Source organism: Hyalella azteca, unplaced genomic scaffold (assembly GCF_000764305.2).
Source record: "Hyalella azteca isolate HAZT.00-mixed unplaced genomic scaffold, Hazt_2.0.2 contig3653, whole genome shotgun sequence".
In the NCBI taxonomy this organism is placed as follows: domain Eukaryota; kingdom Metazoa; phylum Arthropoda; class Malacostraca; order Amphipoda; family Hyalellidae; genus Hyalella; species Hyalella azteca.
In genome coordinates this window covers 170,504-196,901 of record NW_025933895.1, presented here as the reverse complement: position 1 = coordinate 196,901, position 26,398 = coordinate 170,504, and the positions used below count along the sequence as shown (strand labels likewise).

At 39.1% G+C, this 26,398-nt stretch overlaps 1 protein-coding gene across 1 annotated transcript; it reads right to left on the bottom strand.

Moving 5' to 3' along the window:
* Window positions 1-4,653: 4,653 nt before the first annotated feature.
* Window positions 4,654-17,570, bottom strand: LOC108681870. Its single transcript, XM_047879719.1, has 8 exons — window positions 17,438-17,570; window positions 13,795-14,875; window positions 12,955-13,178; window positions 10,386-10,587; window positions 10,074-10,220; window positions 8,883-9,026; window positions 8,325-8,390; window positions 4,654-7,990 (listed from the first exon to the last, which is right to left on the bottom strand). The coding sequence occupies exons 2-8, from the start codon at window positions 14,586-14,588 to the stop codon at window positions 6,730-6,732; spliced, it is 2,838 nt and encodes a 945-aa protein (XP_047735675.1). The 5' UTR covers window positions 14,589-14,875; window positions 17,438-17,570; the 3' UTR covers window positions 4,654-6,729.
* Window positions 17,571-26,398: the final 8,828 nt, after the last annotated feature.

Genomic DNA, 26,398 nt, shown 5'->3' with positions numbered 1-26,398 from the left:
TTTCTAACCAACGTTTCTGACGAATAGTTTCATCAAATTTGAATGTATAAATCGGTTTTTGAACAAGTAAGTTTTTGGTACATTTCTTGTATTTTGAGCTAAGCAGGTAGTCTCGGCGAGAAAACAGTTGGCAACACTGTACAGTTGGATAATTATTCGTCCGGTTACATATTATTACAATTTAATACAATTAATACAATTCTTCGTCCGGTCGGAACGTCGGTTGAGACACGCTACTCATTCAAGTTATGTAGTTTTATCGTGTCTTGTCTGCGACTTGAGGAAACAACTGAGAGTAACTGAATGGTTTCGTTTCTGACATTTTCAGCATTACAAATTCCTTAGTTTTTGCTGTCCAGTGCTTTCTGAAGTGAAGTTCGTTGCAATACTTTGCATCGGCAGGCGGCATTCATCCTGATTCGCAATTGCGCTCTCAAGATTTTGGCAGAGGTAGAAATTTTCAACATTGGGTGTATGTTGGAACACATGCTGTATAGCAAGTAAAATGTATTCACACAAGTTTTAAACTTGGCAAAAGATTGCATCCTTAATTGATTCGTCGGCTTGGAATAATTTTATATATGATTCCTACACTTATACCTTCGAACATTTCAATCTTTTCCTGATGGGAAATTGCAGCTTCATGTAGTCTATTGGTTAGTACATTGTAAATCAATGACTTTTGATTAGCCTTCTCAACGAAGCTTCTGTAGATTCGACAGCAAAATGAATCCCTTATATACGAAGTTCTTCTTACATTTTAATCTCCAAATTGATTTTCGGTAATTATTTAATTTAATGCTGAACAAACCTATCGATATATACGTGCCAAGGACTCTGCTTTATGTAGGATTTTATAATGTTAAGATAATGCGTCACTTATTCTTTACTCACCCCTTTTGGAAAAATTACTCACCTCTGGAGGAAAAATTCTCGTGGCATGAAGTGTGAGTTGAAGCAATCGGCAATGTTCGCTAAATCACACTGAGCCCGTTGTTTTTCGCCTCCCTTGTCATTATTTATGGTTTATAGTGTATTTCCAGGAGATGATACAAAGCGTGAAAAGAAATAATCGTCTTCAGCAATGGCAGCATAAACTTTCAAGACGGGTCTTGAGCATCACAATTGAGGGGAAGCGGAATGAAATTAAAAATATATTATCCTTATTAGTAGTTGCGTCTAAATTTGGAATGGTATTAACGACCAATTTCGTATACTGATAATTGTTGCTCCCTTCAAATCTCCAACTTCCAATAATGGGGCGCGGTTATCGAACGCAATACTTAAAAATGTTACAAGAAAACAGCGGATACGCAAGTGACCGTGGCACATAAGGGCCAATCTAAAACTTTATTTCCTTCAATATTTTGAAGATTATTCACGAACATTTACTTAACCTGATAAAATATTACCATATACCATTCCATAAAGAGACAATGTCTCACCACCGGAGACTAATTTCGACTGATGTCCATACTCAGGGAGGCTAACTTACCTGTGGTGACGATAACGATAAGATAATAGTAGATAACACGGGTTATCATCAAACTGTATACATCGAATCCATGAAGAACCCCCACCTTGTGCATGATTCTCAATGAACTTACGAATAAGACAATAGATCGAATTAGCAACTTGCTAAATTTGAAATAAGATGCTGCGAGTGTCAAGCAGTTTAGACTGTTTAAAATGGGCTGAACTGATACTCGTGAATTTATAACTGACTTTTTTACGCTTTAAAGTGAATAAATTTTTTGGATTATGAGAACTTATGAGCTGAATTTAAAAGTTATGAATTCCAATTCATAACTTTTATATAAAACGGCTGAAATGATTCTCGTTAAATTATAAAAGGCTTATGCCGTTTTGAAGTGGAAACATTTCTAGGCTTGGGAGAGCTTTCGAGTTGAATTTAAAAATTTCGGAATTCTAATTCTATTTAAAGGGAACGGCCGAGCTGATACTCGTGATATTATAACAGACTTTTTGCCACTTCAAAGTGAATAAATTTCTATTTTTGAGAAAAGTTGAAGTTTAATTCAAAAAGTTATGATTACTAATTCTATTTTAGATACGGACGAACTCTTGATATAGTAACAGGCTTTCTGCTGCTTTTAAGAGAATAAATTTCTAAGTTTGATAGAACTTTCGAGTTGACTTTTAAAAGTAAGAATAATAATTCTATTTCGGTGGTTGGCGAGTATTGGTGATTGGTAAGTATTGGTGTGAGTCATTGATATGAACGGTACCAGAGTGAATGAGTCAGTACCAGCATCAGTGAGTCAGTACCAGCATCAGTGAGTCAGTTCTCTGTATTCAGATATTCATCGTTTGAAAGTCAACATGTAGCGCAATAATCGCATCCAGTGAAAATGCACTCAGTTCCACTGCGCGATGGTCGATATCCCAGCGGCACGAGCTCTGTTGTGGGTACTGAGAAGCAAGATATTATATCTCGTTTTACATAATATATATTTATATATAAAAATGTATTATGACATGTACAAAAAGTTATAATTATACATTATAATTATCAAAGAATACAAACTGGGTTAGCTTGCATGAATAACTTTGGAATCTTATAATTTTGTGTCAAACTTTGTACGTTTGATGCCTAGTGCCCCAAACATACCCTGTCAAAATTCAGACGCAGCTGTCGGTCACCTTTCAGGAGCCACTCTCGCCTTAAAGATGAATCTCGTGTGAAATCGCCGCCTTTCCAATTCAGCCGCCCAATAGGAGCTATTTTGGGTAGTTCAACTAAAAAAAAAGGGTCAAAAAGAGGTGATGTCAGCGGTGAAGGTTAAGAGAAACGAGTTATTGCCGAGTAAATAGCGTCGGTCACCGCGTGTGTTCCTCTTCGGAAAGGGAAGCCAAGTTGAGATTCTACCAGAAATATTTTCCCGACCTGTTCAATGTACATGGGAACGAAATCAGCGGCTGGTCTGGCCACCATTGGCTTACCCTGCTCAGTAGCTAGCATGGGTTCTTGGCGCTAGAGTGATAAGCCCCTGGCTTTAGTTGCGACGCTGAATGTGCATTGTGCATGGGTACGAACTTATCAACGCGCGAGCGTTTCAACACTCTTGCATTGCGTGTACGTCAACATGCTTGTGATGCGTTACCTTCAACACGCTTGCATCGAGTGCGTGTTGCTCACGCGAGAGTTGCGTGAGATTTAACACGCGTGCAATGCGTGTTTGTCAACGCGCTTGCTTCGCGTGCGCATTGAAAAACACGTGGTCATTGCGTTATCTTCAACACGCTTGCGTTACTTTTATGTCAATAGGGTTGCTACTAATTCTCGCCAACACGTTTTCAGCAGCGCATGCGTGAACAGCGTTATCTTCATTATGCGATCTTACGCGGACATTGCTTTTCTGTTAACACGCTTGCGATGTGCGAATATGTACAACAACATGCGTGCAGTACGTTGTCTTGAACCGTCTTGTGTTTTTTTTATGTCTACATATGTGCGTCGCGTTTTAGCAACAAGCATGCATTGTTCTTGCGGCAACACGCGCAAATTACAATTACACGCAAGGCTTCAAAGCCCACGCTTTCCAGGTAAGACTGATAAAAAAATACTCCCTGTTCAAAAGTGGGGTTACCCGTACCCACTACCCCCGACGCTCTGGTGTCAAACTGTTAGTAGTTTGGAGCATTTCGTCGCGTGCGGATGATAATTAGACATACTTCTCTTTTCTATCGTGTATCCTTAGTGTGAACTGCGATGCAAGCTAATAGAAAACAGTCAAGTTTCTAATGGCTGAACATGTTAATTTAGGAATCTTTAGAAACACAACTTCCTAAGTGTTTCAAACCCGTGTTTACTTGCCACTTGCTTCATTGTGCCGCGATGATGCATGTCTAGTCTGCTCATATATACATAGCGTACAACGATTCAAATGCTCGCTCCCTTCTCCCCATAAAAGGGAGAAGGGAGGGGCATTTTTAAACCCATTTTCAGATTCGGCCGTGTCTGTCCCGAACGTATCAGGTACCAAATACACGCGCCCCACAGTCGCCCACGGTTGTCGAGGAATAGACCGGATCCTAATCAGGTGCATATTTTCCTCGTAAAACCAGAACCTAAAGTGGACAAAGAGCCGCTAATTCACACCGCTAGGAGGGCTTGGGGCGACATTGAGCCAGCGGCTGACAGCAATCAAAATTTTGGTAGGGTATAGGAGCTGCTGAGGCGCGTATCCAGGATACCTATACTGTCGGGATATTGTATATAGGGGCTGTTGGGACGCGTATCCAGGATACTTATATGTGTCGGCATATTGTATATTGGGCTGTTGGGAGCGTATCCAGGATACTTATCGTGTCGGGGTATTGTATATAGGGGCTGTTGGGGCGCGTATCCAGGATACTTATCGTGTCGGGATATTGTACATTGGGGCTGTTAGGGGCGCTTATTCAGGATACTTATCGTGACGGGATATTGTACATAGGGGCTGTTGGGGCGCGTATCCAGGATACTTATCGTGTCGGGATATTGTATATAGGGGCTGTTGGGGCGCGTATCCAGGATACTTATCGTGTCATGATATTACCTGAACCTGAAAATTTATTCGTGGTAGGAGAATCAGAAATGATTAGATGAAGGAATTTGATAAAAAAGGGAAATTTGGTATATAAATCAGTGCCTATTTATTCGAGGATTGACAATTTTTTTTAAGCAAGAGTCTTGTGACAGTTTTATGTATAATGTTTTTTTTTGAACGCGACTCTTTTCAATTCATCACGCATTTATTTTATTCTCACTTACAGAATTTGGGATTGCTGCATTTTAAAAATTGCAGCGTAGATTTATATCAGGTAAAACCAGGCTAACCTTCTAGTAGTAATTATAAAGGAAGTTCGAATAAATGTTATAGTAATGTAGCGGGAGAACTACGTTTCATACACAAAGTTACTGGGTCTCTGCAAGCGGGCTCTGAAGTACGAGGATGAATCAAAATGGATCCGTGATTCTTCAGAGGCCACATGGTATATTAAAATTTCTTGGAGAAGCCGCAGCCACAACATGGGACTATAAACTAAATGCGTATAGGTTTACGAGTACAGACAATATATAGACATTAAATACAGATATATATAGACATTACACGTATGGTAGGTCAGGCAAAGGTAGGCTCCTTACTAGCAATCCGCCGCTTCCCGAGAAAACTACCAACGCAAACTTTTTCTCTACAGTCTCCAGTAGTGAGGTGCGGCAGCTGAAGAAAACTAATAGAGCGGCCAATGCTGGCCCGCTACAGTAACTGAAGGCAATCATTAACACCCTTACAGCATTTTTAGCAGTTGTCATCCGCATTATGGAAAAAATGCATTTATTAACAGCATTTCAGTAAATAAAGGCAGATTTTAACTGCATCATAGAAAATAAGGGCATTTATAAACAGCATTTCAGTAAATAAAGGCAGTTTTCAACTACATCATAGAAAATTAAGGCATTTATAAACAGCATTTCAGTAAATAAAGACAGTTTTTAACTGCATTATAGAAAATTGATGCATTTAACAACTAGCATTTCAGTAAATAAAGGCAGATTTTAACTGCATCATAGAAAATAAGGGCATTTATAAACAGCATTTCAGTAAATAAAGGCAGTTTCTAACGGCATCATAGAAAATTAAGGCATTTATAAACAGCATTTCAGTAGATAAAGGTAGTTTTTAACTGCATCATAGAAAATTAAGACATTTATAAACAGGATTTCAGTAAATAAAGACCGCTCTTCACTGCATAAAATTATATATTGCAATTCTTAACTGCATTTAAGAAAATATTAAATGGCAATTGGGAAAATAATCAAGCAGTTGTCAACAATATCAGAGTTAATAATGAAGTTCATTAATGCAATAAAAAATACGGGAAGTCCTTAAATATATTACTTGAATGAAAACGGTTCGTAATTGCCGTGTAAAAATGCGACGAATTTCACAGCAACATTATGGTCAATACATGCAGTACTCAACTGCATCCCAAAAATTTAGAAAACTCAGTGATCATAATCTGGGATTTTTAATCTGTTCTGATTCATGTACGGAGAATTCTCATGGACAGTTAACAGATTAATTTTACAACATCAAACTTAATCACTTTACTGTGCATCAAGGCCATTCGCAATCGCTTAATCTTGAGATAAGTATTAACACAGCAAATGCACAAAAGCTTCCCTTCAATGCATTTCGAACCAACAATCCGCAAAGAACCATCTGATGATAACGAATGGACAGCTGATGTACGACAATTGAAATCACTAAAGGTTTTGCGTTTAAGTTTCCAAGAGGAATAACTGCAGAAAACGCGCCGGGGACTGAACAAATTTTTTGCAGCTAAACTAATGACAAATAGTTAAATTCTAAATTCACCAATTCTTAATTACCCAGTTATATCCGTTCTTTCCATTATTTTTTGCCCGAGAAGCTCATATTTCTTCAACTACTTTTACTAGTGAAAAGATTTCTAAATCATAATTTTACTTCTTATTATTTTTCAAGCCAGGCAAGGATAACCAGAAACAAACTTCAATCTCGAGTCCCCACTCTTTTCTGGAGCAATTATCCTTGTATATTGTAACTTAATTGATTTCCATCGGTATAATTTAGGTACTAGTACAGTACAGTCATCATTTATAATAATGAGGAGCAAGGTCTAGACGATGCAGGATATGGGACAAGTGCAGGGATATTCGTCTAGAAGCGGCGGTAGTTTTCAGGGTATTTTCAAGGTTGTTTTTTTCTCCAGATATTTCAAGGCGAAGGGTAATAGCATTCCGTCTCCAATGCGGCCACTTTCAAGGAAATTTCTTTGAGATGCAGTCAGGCCAGATTGCGATGGGTCAGGCCGCGTTGTGATGACAAATTCGCAGTCAAATTTGTAAAATTTGTAGATCATTTCTTCAACGGCAACGCTTGAAGTTGCATTGGCTTCATCGTAGGCCTCGACAAGAATTAAAGAATTCAGTTTGGTCAGAATATACTGAACGTTATGAGCTCCGATTTGGCTGCAAGACTTGGGGAAATTTTGCTCAACAACGTCGGAAAAACTGCAGATTTTCTTGTCACGGCAGTTGAAGCGAATGAAGATGCCCTTTATCCCACTATAAATGGAATTCCAAGTGCGGTCTGGGATGCAATCAGGTATATCTGATCCATAGATTGATGAATGTAAATTTCTAAACGGACGATGAACCCAATCAGATCGAAATTCATATGACAAGAAATTACGTCTTTTCAAAACATCTTTTAGGAGGAGTTGGTCTCTCCACGTCATGTTCTCTTTCAATACACGGTACGATGCAAAAGCGTCATCATCCAGGTTCACATCATAGTTGTATTTATCCTCAAGGGACTTACATGTATCATCCACCTGCTTCGCTTCCACATCTGGCACTCGGTACAGTTTAGCAGCCTCACTAATCAGCTCAATTGTAACCTCATTAATCTTTTCAGGAACCCCAAAGAGTTCTGAAGGATCCTTGCACATTTCCGAGTGAACCTTAACTCTGAGGTCCTGGACTTTTTGCAGAAGAGCGATGACGTTCTTGCAATCTCCTGCACGCTCGGTCGCATCGGCAAAGCGACTTGATCTAATATCTAGAAGTTCGGAAACCAGCTGGATTAAGGGGAGAACATCGAATGGCCGTAGATCTATCCCGTCACATTCATGTTTTTCAAGAGCCACCCTCACGGGTGATTTTCTAATTCTAGAAGCCAGCCATTCGCGATACACTGGATGTCTGCACTGCGATAACAAATACTCCGCGTAAGTGTCCTGCTGAGGCTTGTCCGCGCACTCTTTCTCCATTACAAAGCGCAGCGCGTGCGGCAGCACAACGTTCAGGGCGTACAGACTCCTGTACACGGCGTCCAGGTCCCCGCATGACGAGGCCAGTAGGGCCTTCTCATCACCGACGGCGGGGGCCTTGGGGAGACTGGCGTTTGACTTGTGAGGTGTTGCTGCCTCAAACCTGCTATATTATAAGATAATCTTATGATTTTCCGCCCAATTATTACCTTGTGTATTATCATCTCAAAGACAAAGGTAGACTTAAACCGTATATGGTCTACAGAGAAATCAAGTCATTCGGATCTCAAGTTCTTCACGCTTAACGTTGGGATTCGAAATTATTCATATTTCAGGCAATTCCTACCATTTTTACTTAAATTCCATTTCATGTAATCATATCTTGCATCACGCAAGCTACATCTATTCTCCAGGGAAATATCTTGTTTCGGGTGAGTTGACATGAGGTTCAGACAAGGTTTAGTCATATTTAGGTAAAAAAATTGTGGGTACCTACCTACCTGCTTGGTTCTGCCAGCGGTAGCAGCGGTGGTACATCGGTTAGAATGAACGCGTAATTCTTCTCTCTGTAATGGTTTGAAAAATATCAATGGCTTACGAAATTGCTTCCAAAAAATAATTTTTAAATTTTCAGAAGCCTTGGAAGTTAAAAGTCTCAAGATGTACGTATACCTACCAGTCATGTCGTCAGAATCGCTTATTAACGTGTGTTATAATATTACGGAATTCATTGTATTCCATTCGCGAAGAAAAATAATAGTTGCCAATAACGTAGATTTAAGTCAAAAATTGTTCATTCAAAACGACCTTATTTTTTACGGGAATAACGTTATTTTTCAGCTCCAAATGCAACAGATTGAAGTAATAACGGATTTATCAGAATTATTGTCGATGTGACTCGAACGCAATAAAATGTCTGAGTCGGAAGTCAACAAATCCTGCTGAACTCCAAGGAAAATGACGCAATTCGAAGTGGCGCTAAGAAGACAACATTATTTTCGTCGACCGGCTATGTCGATAGGATTAGTAAGTGACATTAATAGGCTAGATTTATTTACCGAATAGTCAGCACTCGGCTGGGGCCCCCATGGATTTGCTTGCCCCGGAAGAGCGTCCTGAGGCCCTTGCTTTGTATCACAGCTACCGCCTCTAGCAGCTGCGCTTCAGTCAACTCGCAGTCACGCACCTCCAGCCACTTCAACCTTAATGGGGATATTAATTATATTATAGAGCGCAAATGACTGAGCCAAATTTTAATTTCTATTCTACACGGTGTAGGATCCAAGATGGATGAGGAAACATACAATCAAGTTGAAGTTGAACTAGTAGCATTCTCTATAATGCAATGCGAATCATGTACAAGCTGGAAAAGATGGATTCAGTAAATGACCGGATGTACCGTAATATATTATCGAATTATCAAAATCTAACTTAAGTTGATAAACGGCTAATGAGAGTGACAATGAAACTGTGTACTAGCAATCACAAGCAAGCGTTTCTGAAATTGCGTGTAAATGGGTGCTTCGTTCAGTTTATTATAGTTAGAGTTTTTCTAACTGATGCGCAAAATCAACCAGATTAATGAATAAACATGTTAAAAGTTATGTGATATTAAAAGTCATCTGATACTGTAGGATCTCTTGCAGTCATAATAAACAATCTCGGTGAATTATGTCTACCTTAATTATTGATCATGAGCGAAACCAAGGTAATTTTTTGCCTTCTTAGTTCGGTCACAAATATTTTCCTTCANGAGAAGTAAGCATTGAGTGTTAACATGAGATCTGAGAAGTAAGCATTGAGTGTTAACATGAGATCTGAGAAGTAAGCATTGAGTGTTAACATGAGATCTGAGAAGTAAGACCTCATGAGCAAATTGTAGACCTAATAGAAAATGTTCTTGCTTTTATTTTACCAGGAACTATTGAGAATATGCAAGGAAAACTGAAGTGAACAGCGATAGGTAAGCGATAGGTTAGCGACAGGCTAGGCTTCCATATGTTACTCTAGCTTAATTGCAGACCATACATTCGCGTAAGTGAAATATGCGCTATTCCCGCGGTATATTGGACGAGTTAGTTTGTGATATTACAGGGATATGCCCAATGTATGAATGATAGAAACTTGTACGTACGCTCATGATCAGAAAGTAGAAACTAAAGAAAAACAAGGAAAAGAAGAACGACGCGAGAATGAAAAAATACGCGTGTATATGTACAACTTGATCTTCATAATATCTGCACGCACACAGCTCTTGGTGCATGTATTGTAGCGGCGTCAAATTGACGTGCGGTTCTGTAACGACGAAGAACTCAGTTTCGGGCGTCGCGAATTTTCCTAGAGATCGGATGCTGCTTGCTTCCTTGACGCGGCCAGAGAATGTTGACAACGAACATCTGCCCGGAAAGAAAATAGGCAAGCAATGACAAATTTTTAAAAAATAATCTTTATCATCTTTGAGCAAAGGGGTATAGTAAATGTCCTTTAGTTTACACCAAGATGAATTATCCCCGGTTAGAAACTTATCTCCCTTAGAGATAAGTTTGGCTACAACCAAGCACCTCGATGAGCTCAAGGCCTCGACCATGTGGTCACATGGTAGCGAGGTGTCGCGTTCACTCAGAAGTCGCAGCTCCAGGACCCCCCTGAACGTTGCAGCCACCTGACGCCAGGACTCGGGCGCTGGGGCGTCCAGGAGGCTGACGCTGAGCGTGGCGGGCTGCTGGTAGGGCAGCAGCAGCGCAATGGTGTCGGCATCGCGGCCTGGCGGTGAATGAATCAGTTCTCGGAAGTTGAAGAATCTCTTGAAAAAAAATCGTATACTCGTACACAGTAACATATGCGCTAACTGCAATATGGTACGGTTTTTTCAAGTAACAGTCATAGTTTTCATTAGATTGATCCTAATACAACGTTGCATTCTTTACATGCGATGAAAACACGAATTTTCAGGCGATGGACTTATGATTTTCATGCAAGTTAATTTTTCTATTCAAGCAAACCAATATATACCTTTGAATGGCAGCGTAAATGTATTTGAAATTTTTTCACCATGGTTAATGATTATATTGGACACGATTAAAACTATACATTTACATATTTTAACTGTCTCACATCGGGTGATTGATAGAAATGTTGAAAAAATGTAGGCCAATGGCATGTCAAATTTTGAGACATCTGAATGAGATTTATTGTTGTATTGCTACAATAGAGTGGTCCTCAAAGAACTTTTTTTCCTGAAAATGAGTTACTACCTCAAAAACGGGTTCCTCCAGAGGCTTAAATAATATCCCTAAAATATTTTTCAAATCAGTTAATATATAGTGGTCGCTCAATGGTGTCAAAGTTTTACCTTATGGCTCAGGGTCATTGGGTCCATAGAGTGAACAAAGAAACGGGCCTAAACATTGGGGTTGTTCACAGTGGGTCTAAAATTCAAATATAGTTTTCCCATGCCTCTACATCACGCTCTGATTTCCTTATGGAGAGTTCTTAATGTGTAGAAATTTCGAAACTCCCACAAAACTCCAGAAACTCCTATTGGGCCTGTAACCCTCAACAGTGCGCCCGATGTTCCTCCCATGACCGCCTGGAATGCTGCGCCGACGATAAGTTCATGGATGTTCCCGGTGTTTGATCCCGTTCTATCGAAAAACCGCCACCACACGATCCTCAATCCCCAACTCCCGCAGAAGCGCGACGACGGCATTGCTCAGTACCCTCCCCGTACCGTTGGCGAGCTTGGGAACACCGAGGAGTTGTACGGCTCCTTTCCCGCTGACAAGGACAGGTAGACGGTCCACGTGCTTCTTATTCGTGAGTTCCTGCATTAGCTTTTCTTCATAATGCATCACCACTGTCTCGCTCATCTTCAAGTCCGCCTTAAGCTGTGAGGCGTACATGGATCGGTGCTTTTGCCAATGTCGGCGAATTGAGGAGCAGTTGATTGTTAACATCTTCTGGTTTGTGGCCAAAGTCTCGAGCTGCTTTGGTAAGAAGGAACACGGCTCCTCTATTGCTCACCTTAGTTCGGTCAAGGGAAGCTGCCAAGCCTGGCGTAATCACGTTCTTCGCCCTCATCGGTGGACTAACGCTTGTCCCAACAACTCTCTGCTCTTGTTGCACATGGAATTCCTCTTTCTCCTCCGCTTTAGCGCTGCATGACGTGGAGGACAAGTCGCCTGGGTCCATGGCAGTAGAAGCCAACGTTGACAGCTGCTGTGCCCAATGACAGCGCTCTTCATGCCCTTGCCACCGTTTACAGTTCCGCTCTTCCTTATGGGCAAGTTCGGCATCGATACCTCCCATGTACCTCGGGCGGCCAGGCTGCCGCTGCGCGACAAGGAAGGCAATGTCTTCCTCAATCTTCATGATCGAGGGCGCATCCTTGTGGGCCACGTCGAAGACCCACTCCAGTTCCTCCTTGAAGACGGACTTCCTCTCGGTCTGGGCCTTGGATTCCCTGGTTACAATTATTCTTGACTTGATGGTGTTCTTGCTTGATCTTTTCCAGCTTTGTTAAAATGTTATCGGGACGCATTGTTGGAATCCTTGCACGTTCCCAGAACTGGAGGACTTCAAAGTTGACATCCCTGAAGACGTCAGCGTAAGTAGCACTATTGCTATGATGGAAGTGGACAACGGCCAGAACTTCCTAGCAGGAAATTCTTCCTTCCTAGCAGGAAGGAAGCTTTGCTTCCATCAACGTGGGAGAAGGAGACGCAGAATATCCCCCCTTCGCACGTGTGACAGTCACCATTGCTTATCTCAACCTTCAACAATCCGTGGCTGAACACGACTGACTGACTGTCAGAGGTACGCACTGCACAACGCACTCTGAAATGTAATCAAGTCATTCCGGTTGGGACTGGACAATAAATTACTGTTCAAGCATGTTCAGACCCGTTTATTTGTTCACTCTACGGACCCAATGACCCTGAGCCATAGGGGTGAACCTTTGACACCATTGAGCGACCTCTAAATATTAACCGATATGAAAAATATTTTGAGGATATTATTTAGGCATCTAGACGAACCCGTTTTTGAGGTAGGAACTCATTTTCAAAGAAAAAAGTTTTTGAGGACGACCCTATTGCTACAATCACATGAATCATAATATAAAACGATTACCCGAGCCAATGTTCCAGACGTCGCTGTGAGTCTTGTAGACTCTGGCAGTCTCTTCAGCTACAAGCTGGGAGTGCGGGCTGCTAAGCAGGATTTGCTGCCAGAAATTCTTGTCAGCTAATGCCGCATTTGCAGCTTCCTTCATGCGATCCCAGTTAGGTTTCAGGACTTTGTAGTTGTTTTCCGCACACAGCTCCATCAGCACGTATGTCAGGACTCCCTGTGTGCTGTTTGAAAGATCGGTTAGTTTGCTGCCTGTAAACTAACTGATGATCCCACCTATCGCATTATAATATTACAACATCGTAAATGATATCTTTCGATTCAAATAAATAGACCAAAAAGCTATTATTGATATGGCTGTATATTCAAATTCCATTGAAATTCAAAAACCTGAACTCAAACCAATGAAAATTTTATGGAAATATGTATTTAAGCCTAGTTATTTATTACATCATGTCGAAAATCAAAAGTTAAAATGATTTTATTTGCCGAGAATAAGCTATCGGACAATTTTTACTTTGTAACATATAAGACTGTGCGAAGAAAAATAAAATTGAAACAATATTTTTCGAACTCGAATCTGCACGCTTAACAAAATACTCGTGAACCTCTTACATCGCTCAGTAACTTTATGAGGAACTAAATCTTCTATTATCCAATATAATTACTTTACTATGAAAATAATTAGTTTCCTTCAATTGGAGGTCGTAACTAGCATTTTTACGCACAACTTGTATGATCAATCCATGTTCTTCATGAAGGTTATTTTGAATTAAAGCTCCAAATGATTTGGGAGACTGAATCATGAATTCAAAAATATAGATGGATTTCTTTTTGTACTTATAACCATCAACTAGAACTACAGGGTTCAATTCAGTGATTCCTTCAATGACAGTTTCATGGCCAAGTTTCTGACACACCTTCTCGAAATTTTCCTTAACAACGTCATTAAATTCTGCAATCGATACATTCCTGCACTCATAATAGAGGATCACTTTATGATGCCTCAAATTAATCATCTCCACTTCGGTGTCCGAGATTTTATGGAACTGTATCATCAAGTTTTTCACCAGTGTTGATTTACCTGACCCAGATACACCAATGACCACTACAAACTTTTTGGTGTCCTCACAGAGAAGTTCTGTGTATGAGATCTTGTCTTTTGGTTGTGCGTTTGGTTTCTGGACTAACATTTCCAAGGAATAAAAAACTTTAGAGCGCTCAACCTTATCATCACCGAATAGCAGAGTTTCTTCGGACAACATCTCTTCCCACATGACTTTGGCTTCTTTATTTCCATAAGTTTGCAGGAAGAAGCGACAATAAGCCTTAGCTTTTTCATTATCTGTGCGCACGTCATCCCATAACCCATCTATCTGAGTTTTGAAACTTGTGACTTCATCAGCAGGGATGCTGTACACGTTGCCAGCTTCATCTATCACATCATGCATGGCTCTGACAATTTCATCAAACTTCATAGGGTTGACAGCATCGTCAGCGACTTCATGCATAACAGCATTTCTTATGTTTTTGGCCTCCTTCAGGAGGCACTCTAGTTGACTGAGACTTCTCACATGGCCAACGTGCGTGTATGATACTTTTAACTTGAATATCTCACACAGAAAAGAACACATTAGAGTTACATCATACTTTGATGGTTCTTCTGATAGCTTTTCCGCTAACCATGTGGATAGTCCAATCTTTGGGAGTTTAAATCTATTGTTCTTTTCTGCCACCAGGGCAGCATGACGGTCTTCATATTGCTGCTTCGTTTGTTCAAAGTAATCAGCATATGTCTGCCCTTGCTGCTTGTCGCTGCATTCCCACTTCCCACTGCATTCCCAGTTCAATTCCTGGCACTAACGAGATGGTCTGTGTGAGGGCAGCCATTCTAGCTGGCTGGTGTGGGACGCTTATTTATCTGAAATTTAAAAACAATACATACTATTATTTAACTTATCATTTTTAATTCTGACAAATGATGATGGAAGATGATGCAGTTGTTCGGAAAAATTTGTAATATTCTTGATGTTATTGTTTTGAAAGAGCCAATATTTTTAGAGTGAAGGAATATAAAGTAGTGTAGTAGTATCGTCACGAAAATCGATCGGTGCAAATAATACCTTTAATTATATGATATATGGTGCGAGTTTTGGTTCCAATAACGTTATGCATGGAAAACTGGCCGTCCGTACTTACCAGGCATGGCCTCCTAAGAGAACCTTCCTCTGAGTGGCATGCAGTAACTCTTGCATGCAGTGGGCAGTGGAAGCCTTTCAAATTTGATAAAATTATCTAAGTGCACACAACACAGTTTCCTTTTAACTAGACAATGTTTGACCAATTTAATTAATCAATAAGCAGAGTAACTCATTGTTAGTCCCCAGGTTGAGCTACAATCCATGGTTGAACTAGTATAAGGTTGACACATGAGAAGCTCATTTTTGCGGATGTAGAACGTTGTTCTCCTGTGACGTCACTGATTTCAGTGACGTCACTGGCATTAACCAATCACCGAAATGCAATCGAACCAGTCAACCATTCCGTCATGAGAATGACGGGTTTGTTTACGTTTCTCGATCTCAGTGACGTGACAATAAAGCTGAACTGAAAGACGGAACTTCTCGTAGGTCAACCTTATATAGTCCAACCGTGTGATAATCAGCATATTTACTTAAATCTGTTTTATTTGTTTAGCCATGAAATTCCTTGATCGGTTTTCTTGGCTAAAGGTTTTCGGTTTTGATCGGTTTTCTATAAACACATTAATCTGAGTTCACCTGGGATTACAATATGTGCCGGCACAGTTGAGCTGAGCTGAGGATACTTCTTTAGTGCTTAGAGTTGATGAAAGTTTTACAAATTCTTTTAAGTGAATGAATGATCATCTTTGCTAATCAATGCTGAATTATTAGTTACAGTTGATAAAAACATATTACACAAAAATATTACACACAAAAAAATAAAAAAATTTACAAAAAAAAGGAACTAAATACTTTTTTTTCCAAGTTTAGAAAATATTTGCAGCTTCTGATTCTCTTCTGCTGTAATATAGTAAAAATTATTTTTTTTTCGAAACCATGAACAGAATTATCGAAATATTCCGATATACGCATTACTCTTGATGCATTATGGAGGCAATTGTTCAGGTCTTCATCAATGTTATAAATGAAAATAATATTTTTAATGGGGGAGCATTTCTTGAAGATAATATATACTTGTACAAGCAGTCTCCAATATGCTGTAGTTATTAATTTGAGTTTTATTCAACTTAATTTGAGCTTAATTTTATTCTACTTGTATCACGAGATTACTTATTTCGGTTGAGTGATCCGAAATATTATTGTGTAAATCATTACCATTGGCCAACAAATCTGCAATATATTGACATTCCTAGAATTAATTACAATTCCAGAGTTATTTAGTTATCTCTTTAGTTAATTCGGATTTTTAAATTTCTGTGAATTTTCTCAACTGCTTTCTACTCACATGTCATCTCAAATTACTGAAGAAAATAAACTTTGTTCCTACTACTTAAAGTGGCAGGCCTATTCATATATTACCCTATATTAGTGAACATTTCCGAACAGTTTGTCATACCTTAGATGAAATGAATTTTATAACTATATTTCTAGGGGAAAATTAAAGAAAATCATGATTTGTTGTATCTCTTTACATTGTATATATACGAGTATATTATCCATCTATTTTTTGATAATATTGATCTTCCTTCTCCCATTGTTTTTTGTCTTAAGACATGTGCACATTTTAAATTATATTTTCAATTTGTAACAATATCATTTATTGAAATTTCAAATATATATTCATTTTTCAAAGAGATTCATTTTACCAGTCGGACAGGAGATAATCTTCCATTACTGAAATTATACTTTTTTCTTAATCAGCATCCAAAAGCCATAGAACCACTCGTTTGTGAAGTTGGTGTAGTTCCAATCCTTATCTATATTATAAAACTCGAATTATTTTCAATGATTGTCTGGCAAGAAAATATATATTTATCCTTGCTATGACTTTTTCTCTACTGTCGCATTATTTTGAGCGAATTTTATTTTAACTTTAATTTGCTCATTTTATAAATTGACATATATTTAAGAACATTTTCGAAGAATACGTCATGCTTGACTATCTGAAAAAAATAAAGCAATGCGGAAATACAATAGGCTTTTTTGTAGGAAAATTCGTGAAAATCATATCTTTTTTCTATTTCTTTTCTACCATTTTTTATTGGTCTAATTTTTAGAAATTGTTATCTAAATTTCTCGTTGCCTTTATCAAGGTTGTCTTAAAAACGTGCATCTTTTCCATAAATTAAATAGCTACCATTCAAGGTTAAATTGCAAAAGTAATTGATTCAATGCATTTCAAATCCATCGATCTATTTGAGCCAGTAAGTTCTATTATTATAGCAATATTGCTATAATTCCATGAAGTACAGATAAAGTGACTTATCTCCTTTACTCACCGCACCCCAGTGATCCGAGTAAAATTTCTGGTGGTATGAAGGACGAATTGAAGCAAAATCCCTGGATCAAACTGAGCCGCGTTTTTTTGTCGGCCTTGTTATAATTTATGGGTTGTAGTGAATTTCCTGGGGATGATACAAATCGTTCAAATAAAAAATCATCTTCAACAATTACCGTATCAACTTTCAAAATATGTCTTAAACATCACTATTGAGATTAGACTGAAAATGAAAATTCATTAGACTGGAATGAAATTCAAAATTTCAGATCCTCATTAGAAGTTGCGTGTAAATTTAGGAGAGTTTAGAAGACCAATTTCATGTAATGATAATAGTTGGCTTATAGTACAATTCTCCAACTTCTAGCATGTTCCCTTCGGTTCCCGAAGGGAATGTTTAGAAATGGGGCACGAGAACAGCAGATACGCGTGTGGCAGTGGCACATAAGGACCACTTCAAAACTTTATTTTTTCTAAAACATCGGTGATTCTTCTCGAAACTAAACTACTACAATATAAACTACTTATAAGATACCATACCATAACGAGACAAGGTTTGACCACCAGAGGCTAGTTTCGACTGAAGTCTAACTCAGGGAGGCTAACTTATCTATGGTGACCTTAACGATAAGAGATTAGGAGATAAGAGGAGTTATCAGGAACTGTTCAGATCGACTCAATAAACAACCCCACCATCTGCATGATTCTCAATGGTCTGAGGAATGAGAAAATAGATCGAATAAGCATCTTGCTGAAATTGCTATTATAGTCATTGAGTGTCATGCATTAGACTGTAAAGTGGTTGGGCTAATAATATATTTATTTGTCACTTTCTGGAAAAACACTGCAGTTGACAGATAGATGCACAAGTTGACTGGTAAACTTGTACATACCAATTGTCTCTTTTCTCATAAATTGTTATATACCTATTGCTAATAAGTTTTCTTAATTTAATCATTATTCAATTTCATTCTCAATTATGCTTCAAGAATCAATTTAATATTTCCTGATGATTGACATGTATATTTTCTGTTATAATTTACTTAAATTTACAGAATAGCCAAAAAGATGACTGTTTTTTCACTGATTTCTTCCACAAAATTCTAATGACGACATTGATTTCCCCTATAAAAATGCCGTCATTAGAGAGGACCAGGGCATGTGCAAACTGCCAGGAGCGCCGTTCAAAGAAGTATCTAGCAACCCAAATTTCTTTGCTCAAGACTGAAGAACGAAATTGGAGTTCTCGGGAACTACCAGAGGGGTGGGGATAATGAAAATTGAGTATGAAACACCGTCCCTTGAGAATTTCCAAGAATTATCGACATTTTTGGCTCATGGGCTGAATGAAGTCCTGTGATGTTGCTGAAAGTATGTGTCGTCGGACTGAATGTCCCACTGGTGCAAGGGCGACAACTTCAGATCCTCATAAAACGGATGAATGACCTAGTGACTGCTCTGGAGGGCATTATTGAAAGAAAGAAACGTTCCTAGTTACCTCGAGATGGGTCTAACTTCGATCTAAAAAGGGAATGCGAGAGGCAAACCCCAAAATTTTCATCTGGTGGCATTAATATCGCATGCTCTAAAGGTTTTTTAGATCATTGACATGAGGTAATTCAATATATGAAGATAGCTGACCTTCTCAACGTAAAGCAACACGGTTTCAGACGAAATCGCTCTTGCTTGTCCCAGTTACCAGAGCATCTCCACCAAACTCTGGCCTAACTCAAACACTCAGAGTGGGGACCGGCTATGATTGGGTGTACTCGCATTTAGACTTGGCGAAATATTTTGACAAATTTTATCATGGAGTGTTCTTAAGAAAATTAGGACCACTGGGGGGTCGGAGGAGAGTTATTGGCGTGGATTTAAAACTTCCTAACTTACTACATGCTGATTTTGGTGATGTGGTGGTGCCGTACCATTAGGAAGAGTGGAAGAAAACAAGAGGTGGCTCAGATTGCCCAGAGAGAAGAATTTGAAATGTGAAGCAAAATGGGAGATGAAAAAAGGGATTGGATTGGTTGTAGGCGTGTGGGGTTTGGTTGGGTTGGAGATGCTGATAATAAGGATGGTGAGTCGCTTGAGACTAAGGGGGTACATTTTAAAAGTATTCATGAGTGTCAGTAGGTCATCGGTCTCATTTCAAATGTGTCACTCACGCTCACGGTGAGTGAGTAGTGTCAGTCCGTCAGCTTAACCGGGTCCTTACGCCTGGTCGTGGTTTCGGACACCTGCTGACGAGGAGAAACGGACCCCGTCGTAGCGTATTGCATGATGTGGGTTGTTTCGGGACAAGCTACATTCTGACGCGATTACAGCTACCGTTCGGGGTTATCGATCAAACGAAGTTGAGTTATCGGGTGCGTTTTATGTTGGGAGAGAGGATAGAATCTGTATATTTGTGTAGATTGGTATGGGCTTTTCATTTCCTGGCTGTTATTCGGGACCTATAACCATGTTATGTGCAGTTTAATCCCACCCGGATGAAAATTAAGGGTGGCGCAGCAACGATTATAACAACACGTTTTCAAAAATTATATATGGTCGGTAAATTATAAGTGGCGTAACGGTGGGTGGCCACATCTGCAAAAAATAGACGGAAAAACCCCCCAAAAATTTGAGAGATTGACATGTGCATCTAATTTTCATCAATTAAGAGTAATGGGGTCTGAATTATCGGTGGCGCATTACCGGCAAACCTCTTGTAAACCATCGATAACCGCTAGCCTAAACTGCGCAGTCTATTGGAATTTAGTTACAAATGGGAATCAAACAATTTCGAAAGCGTTGAAGATTTATTGAAGAGGTTCGCAAAACGAAGAAGAAGAAGTTCACGGAGTGGGAAACGATGAGAGACGTGTTGGTCGCACTGCAGAAAAATTCACAGATATCAGAAATGGATCGAAAATTAGGAATCTAAGGATCACAATATTTAAAGCACGGAATAAGTCACTGTTTCACTTTATGAACGTCTCTCTCTCTCCCTCTCTAGTTCTCACCAAATTGCCGAAGGCAACAAAACGTATTAATGAATCGAGTCGTAGGTCAGCAGCCGGACAAAAGGAATAAGCAGCAGGGCTGAAGACCAATCGGAACGAGGAGGTTGTGGGGAGGATTCTTATCTGAACAGACGGATGAGAATAGATCATACCTATAAATGGCTGAACTAAAGTATAATACAATGAATTTCAGCACAATAATCAAATAAGATTCAAATTCAATCAATGGTGACACGGGCAAAATGAATATAACTAACCTATTTGCTACCGTTGAGGAATCTTAGCTAAGAGTTCTCATGGAGAACTACAAGAAGGAAATAGTGAAAATAGTTAGAGGCGTGTTCGTTCGTAACTAATAGTTTAAAGCACGGCATGCAAGCATGCATAGTTAAAGCAGAGCTCTACGGCTGGTAGTCAATGATTAGCAATGAAGCTCCACGGAGCTACACAAACCCTACCGGGTTCAACTACTGGAGTACATCCAGTAAAATAAGAATTTAATCGAACGAACACAGAAGTACGAACATGCAGATCAGCTGAACTAAACAAAATGAAAGCACATTCGTACAAACTCAAATTAAGTTAAAGATAAGCAAGGTTTCACCGAAGACGGCAACAAGTTAATGCGGTGTAACACGAGGTCTGCACCAAGGCAAGGTTAAGAAAGTAATGCCTACGATCGAGCTCATGAGCGTCGACTAAGCCTCCTAAAAAGAGATTAACAACGGCGTATATACAATGATAAAGAAATCGAATAATTAATTTTAACAAGTCCTCGAAGAACTATGCCACTGAAATTTGACCAATGTAGATTGGATAAAATGAAAACGTTGAACTACCAACTGACAACATTGTCATTTATGTAGTTTCCGAAAAGAGATTTTCGGGAAAGGTGGCGATCGGCAGGTTATAGGTGGAACATAGGCCGGATAGGCCATCGATACTCCAACAATAATCATCGGTGCTCCACCAATAATTTTTTATTTGGGTTCGCTGCTCGTGACTAAAAACCATATAATACTGGTCATAATTACAGTTTGTGGTGTTCGATGACCACATAATAACTAAGAAGTTTTTTTGATCGCACCAGAAAGCTGTGGCTTAATTTTGTTCGAAAAAATATATCGTTTCTTGTGAAGGCTGGCAAATAAGTGGTGTGGCAAAGTTATTGGAATTGACTTGGTCTGGTAGAAATCATTTTAAATTTTGAACAGTTTCGACTGATACTCGAATGTTTAATAATTGTTTATATTTGAGTATATATTTAGGCACTCTCAAATGGAAGGACTAATTAACTGTAAAGTCTGTCAGTTCGATTTATTTTTACCACAAGCAATTTTTTTAAATGAATTACATTATAAGTCAAGAGTTGATCGGAATTTTTTATTATAATTGGCAGTTGCGAAAACATTGTTAACATTTTTGACGCTTTTTACGAACAATTCTTCTGGTAACTCTACTTCATGCTTTTGCTTTTCAAAAATGGATTAACCACGTATATGAAAATGGAGAAATGCCTTTCCATTATTTAATAACTGTACAATGGCTAGTCGATGGAAGTTGCAATCATGGCGTAGGGAAGTTAAACCGCATCGAAGGATATATTCATAGGTTTGTTATCATAACTGTCTTTATTACAGTACCCACATCACCCCATACAATTTTAACTATCATATAACAAATATCTCACAATTATCTAATTTCTCGGCATTAAACATATCTGTACAAAGTTTAATTCTATTAATGGTCACATGGTCTTCATTATCCACATGCAATCTATATATACTACAAAAGCATTATCTGCTAGTTGGGACCTTGAACGTGGCGGTATTCAGGTTTCTCTCAACCCATAAATGCTACACTTGAAGGGCAAGAATTGAAAAGCAAACAAAACGTTAATTGAATTTACCACATCTTCAATGATAACCTTCTCATGAATCTTTTTCATCTGTTTCACCTCATCATCAGTTCAAAAAATTTCATAGAAATCAAATACAGTCGGTAGTGAAACTTAAAATACTCATGAAATTGCGAATCGATAAATTTTCGTTCCGCTCGACGTTTTCTCATTACTTAGGTGTAAATCTTTTTGATTAATAATTTGATTTTAATTTCTGATTTTCTTGTATTATATAAAATGTATTGAACTGATGATGGAGCTAGAGCGTTTTCACGGAATATATTATTAATTCACTTGACGCTTTTTTCGCTTTTAAATTCTTTGTGAACTTGCGATTCAAGCAGACTGCTGATATAAGTACACATAAACAATTCTTATTACATCGGTGAAATGAACCGGATCACAAGAACTGCTAGGAAATGAAACTGCAATTTGGATACGGTGAGGCTGCGTGAGAAATAAGTCGGCTAATACGCAAAAATGGAGGCCTATGTAAGAGTTTAGTGGGTATTTTGATGAAAAACTGGGATTATTTGTGATAGAACAGTTGTTTGAAGCCGGCCTCTGCAAGGTAAGAAGTAGGCTGTTTCAAGAAAAAAATTAGTCCTATGCTAGAAAAATGGCCTACGACAGAGAAGTAAGTATGCCTGGGCAAGAAAGAGAGTAGGCTTGCGAGAAAAAATGATGCGATACAACGAAACTAGGCAAATGCAAAAAAGTTAGTGGGCTTGTGTAAGAAAGGGAGTATGCCTTTTTAAGGAAAGGAGTAGGCCTATGTGAGAAAAGCAGTAGGCTTATGCGAGAGAAATAAATAGACCTATGCACGAACGAAAATAGGCGTTTGGTAGGAAAGTAACTAGCCTGTAACTGTACCTTACCTCTACTTCTCTGTGATTTACTTGGTAATTTCTCACTTTTACATGAAAAAGTAAGTCTTCTCTGGTAATATTTATTGCAACTTCGAACTACACGCACGACACTACACTGCAAAATTTCATGGTTTAATTGTAACTTAATTAAATTCATCAGAAGTTTAAGCAGGCATATAAAACACTGTATAACTTCACACTGCAGCTTTTACCTGTTGATTCACACATTCTACTTTATTTATATTGTCGCTTTACATTGTTTCTTTACGCTATAACTTTACAGTATACCATGGCGCTACAAAGTTATAATTAAATAGGCTTTTTTGCCTATAAGCCAATGGTATTACTTTAAACAATTATTATGCAACAAACTATAAAACAAATTTTTTATCGCTTTACTCAATAACTTAACGTCATCACTATGCACATAAAGTATGCACGTTAATCTACAATAGATTGTCTTGCACCGCACTCATATGGATGGAGGTTTTGAGCAGCTTCACGACGGGCATCTAGCGTTGAAATAACGACAATGCAACGTTGTTTCAACGATATCAATTCTTAGTCACTGTTGTTTCAACGGAATTAACTCTCAATCAACGTTGTTTCGACGAAATACACTCTTAATCAACGTTGTTGATTGAGAGTGACATGGAAGAAATATTGCGTATATTGCGTATAATAATCAACTCTCAATCAACGTTGTTTCAATGAAATCAATTCCTAATCAACGTTTTTTCAAAGAAATCAACTCTTAATCAACGTTGTTTCAACGTCGCTGCATGGAAGATTGGAGCGCTGGTCTGAAGAGTCATCCAAGACATACACCTTAGTGCGACCAGACCGGAAACTGGTAAATGGAATATTACGTCCCGTACTACGTCGCGTACTACGTCGTGTACTACGTCGCGTACTACGTCGTGTACTACGTCGCGTACTACGTCGCGTACAACGTCGTGTACTACGTCGTGTACTACGTCGCGTAAGCCAAGCGTCGGGATTCCAATGAATGAAAATGACAGAGGGTATAAATGATACCTGGAATTAGCATCACAACAGATAAAACACTTAATTTATTTGCCAATTTAATCCTTGTAGTAGAAATAAAAGACGTTGGTAGTATTTTAAATTAATTCTTATAGCATCAACGGTGTTTCTACTAGCAGGAAGCTTGTAATATTTTGTATGAGGTCTAAAGTACGTTGGTTGGAGGGTCGAAATGTACAGACTTTTTCCTGGATATTTTTTTATGTGAATTTGAATGCGGTCTTTTGAAAGCAATTTCTTGTTGTTGATGATGATATTGTTCTTGGTTCTGTTGTTGATGTTGATAATTTTCTTGTGGATGTTGTCGGTTATGTTGTTGAAGACGTTGAATCAACTCCTCTTGTTGTTGTTGTTGCTTGTTGCACCAATCAACAAGAAGGCAATTGTTGTTACTGTTTTGGCGTCGATGCAGAATATTTACACGGCCATGCTGTGGCAAATCCACACTGCCGTGGCTTTGTTGTGGCAAATCCACACTGCCGTGGCTATGCTGTGGCAAATCCACACTGCCGTGGCTTTGCTGTGGCAAATCCACACTGCCGTGGCTATGCTGTGGCAAATCCACACTGCCGTGGCTATGCTGTGGCAAATCCACGCTCCATTTACAATGTCTTGGCAAATTCAAACTGCTGTGCTGTGTCAAATCAATGCTTCCGTGGCCACATTGTGGTAATTCTGTACCATTGTGGCTATGCTGTGGCAAGTCTATCCCACTATGGCTATGTTGTGGCAAATTTATGCCACTGTGGCTATGCTGTGGCAAGTCTATGCCACTGTGGCTATGCTGTGGCAAGTCTATGCCACTGTGGCTATGCTGTGGCAAGTCTAGGTGGCTCGTGCAGTGCCGAAGATGGCTCAGGAGGGGCGGGTGGCAGGCAGACCGCCGGCTGTCCAACGACGCGTAGGATGGCAACTCCGACACCATCTGAGGATTTATGAGCACTAATATTGTTATATGCCTTTAATAATTTGCGAAACTTCGCGGAACAATAATTTGCGAGAATAGGTTAATCCCTAATTAGAATTTATGGATTTATGAGCATTAATATAAATATATATACCATCAATAATTTGCGAAACTTCGCGAAACAATAATTTGCGAGGTTAGGTTAAACCCTACTTAGAGTTTAAACCCTAACATATTCAACTGAAGTTAGGTCTTAATCGCAAAGTTTTCAATCAATAGACAATGGCAACTAATATTAGTTGACATTGTCAATGGGCTATTAAATGAAAACTTTGCGATTTGGACCTAACCTCAGTAGGATATGTTAGGGTTTAAACCCTAACTAGGGTTTAACCTAACCTCAGTAGGTTAAGGGTTTAAAAAAGGTTTACCTAACCTTATCGTAACGAGGTTGGCGTAAGAAAACTGTGGCATATAAAAAAATTATAAGCGATATACTGCGCAATTTTAAATGCGATCTACTGCGATGCGATTTTCGTCGCACAATTGAAAGAATTTCACCTAAATCGTCTAGTATCGACAGACTTCTGTACATATAGATATATTATTATATTTTAAACATAAAATAATAATGTTATGTACTGCCAGATTCTGCAATTATATAAACTAAAGGGCTAAAGAATATGGTAATTGAACAGATCAACAGTTTAAGTGAATCCATTTTTAGGGTTATAACTCATTCTGTGAGATTTAGTTAAAATTGAAAGTGGGTTACAACCCTTATTCTAGGCTCCAACCCATATCCTTTACTGCAACCCACGTCCTTTACTGCAAGCCACATCTTAGGTTACTACCCACATCCTAGTTTACAACCACTTTCAAAGTTCAAACCCACATCAACTTTTCCAACCCATTTCCCCAGGTCTCAACCCAGCCTACCGCGTTTGATCGAACCTGGTAGCGCCGACCTCCGTGGTTGGGTCTGGGATATATATCGGGGTTTGAGTTAGGGTTGGGGTTAGGGTTGGGGCATCCATCCCCGTCGTAGCAACCCCTGCCCACCGCGGTGCTGGTTGAGGGACCATAAGCCTGCTGTTGCTGCCGTGTGATGGCTGCGGTTATTGGTGCGGTTGAGGTGGCGGCAGCAGCAGCGGTTGTTGCAGCGTTAATCTGAAAATGGATTTAAATATTTATAAAATCCTCAAAGGTAAATTTGGATGAGAATATTATTGAA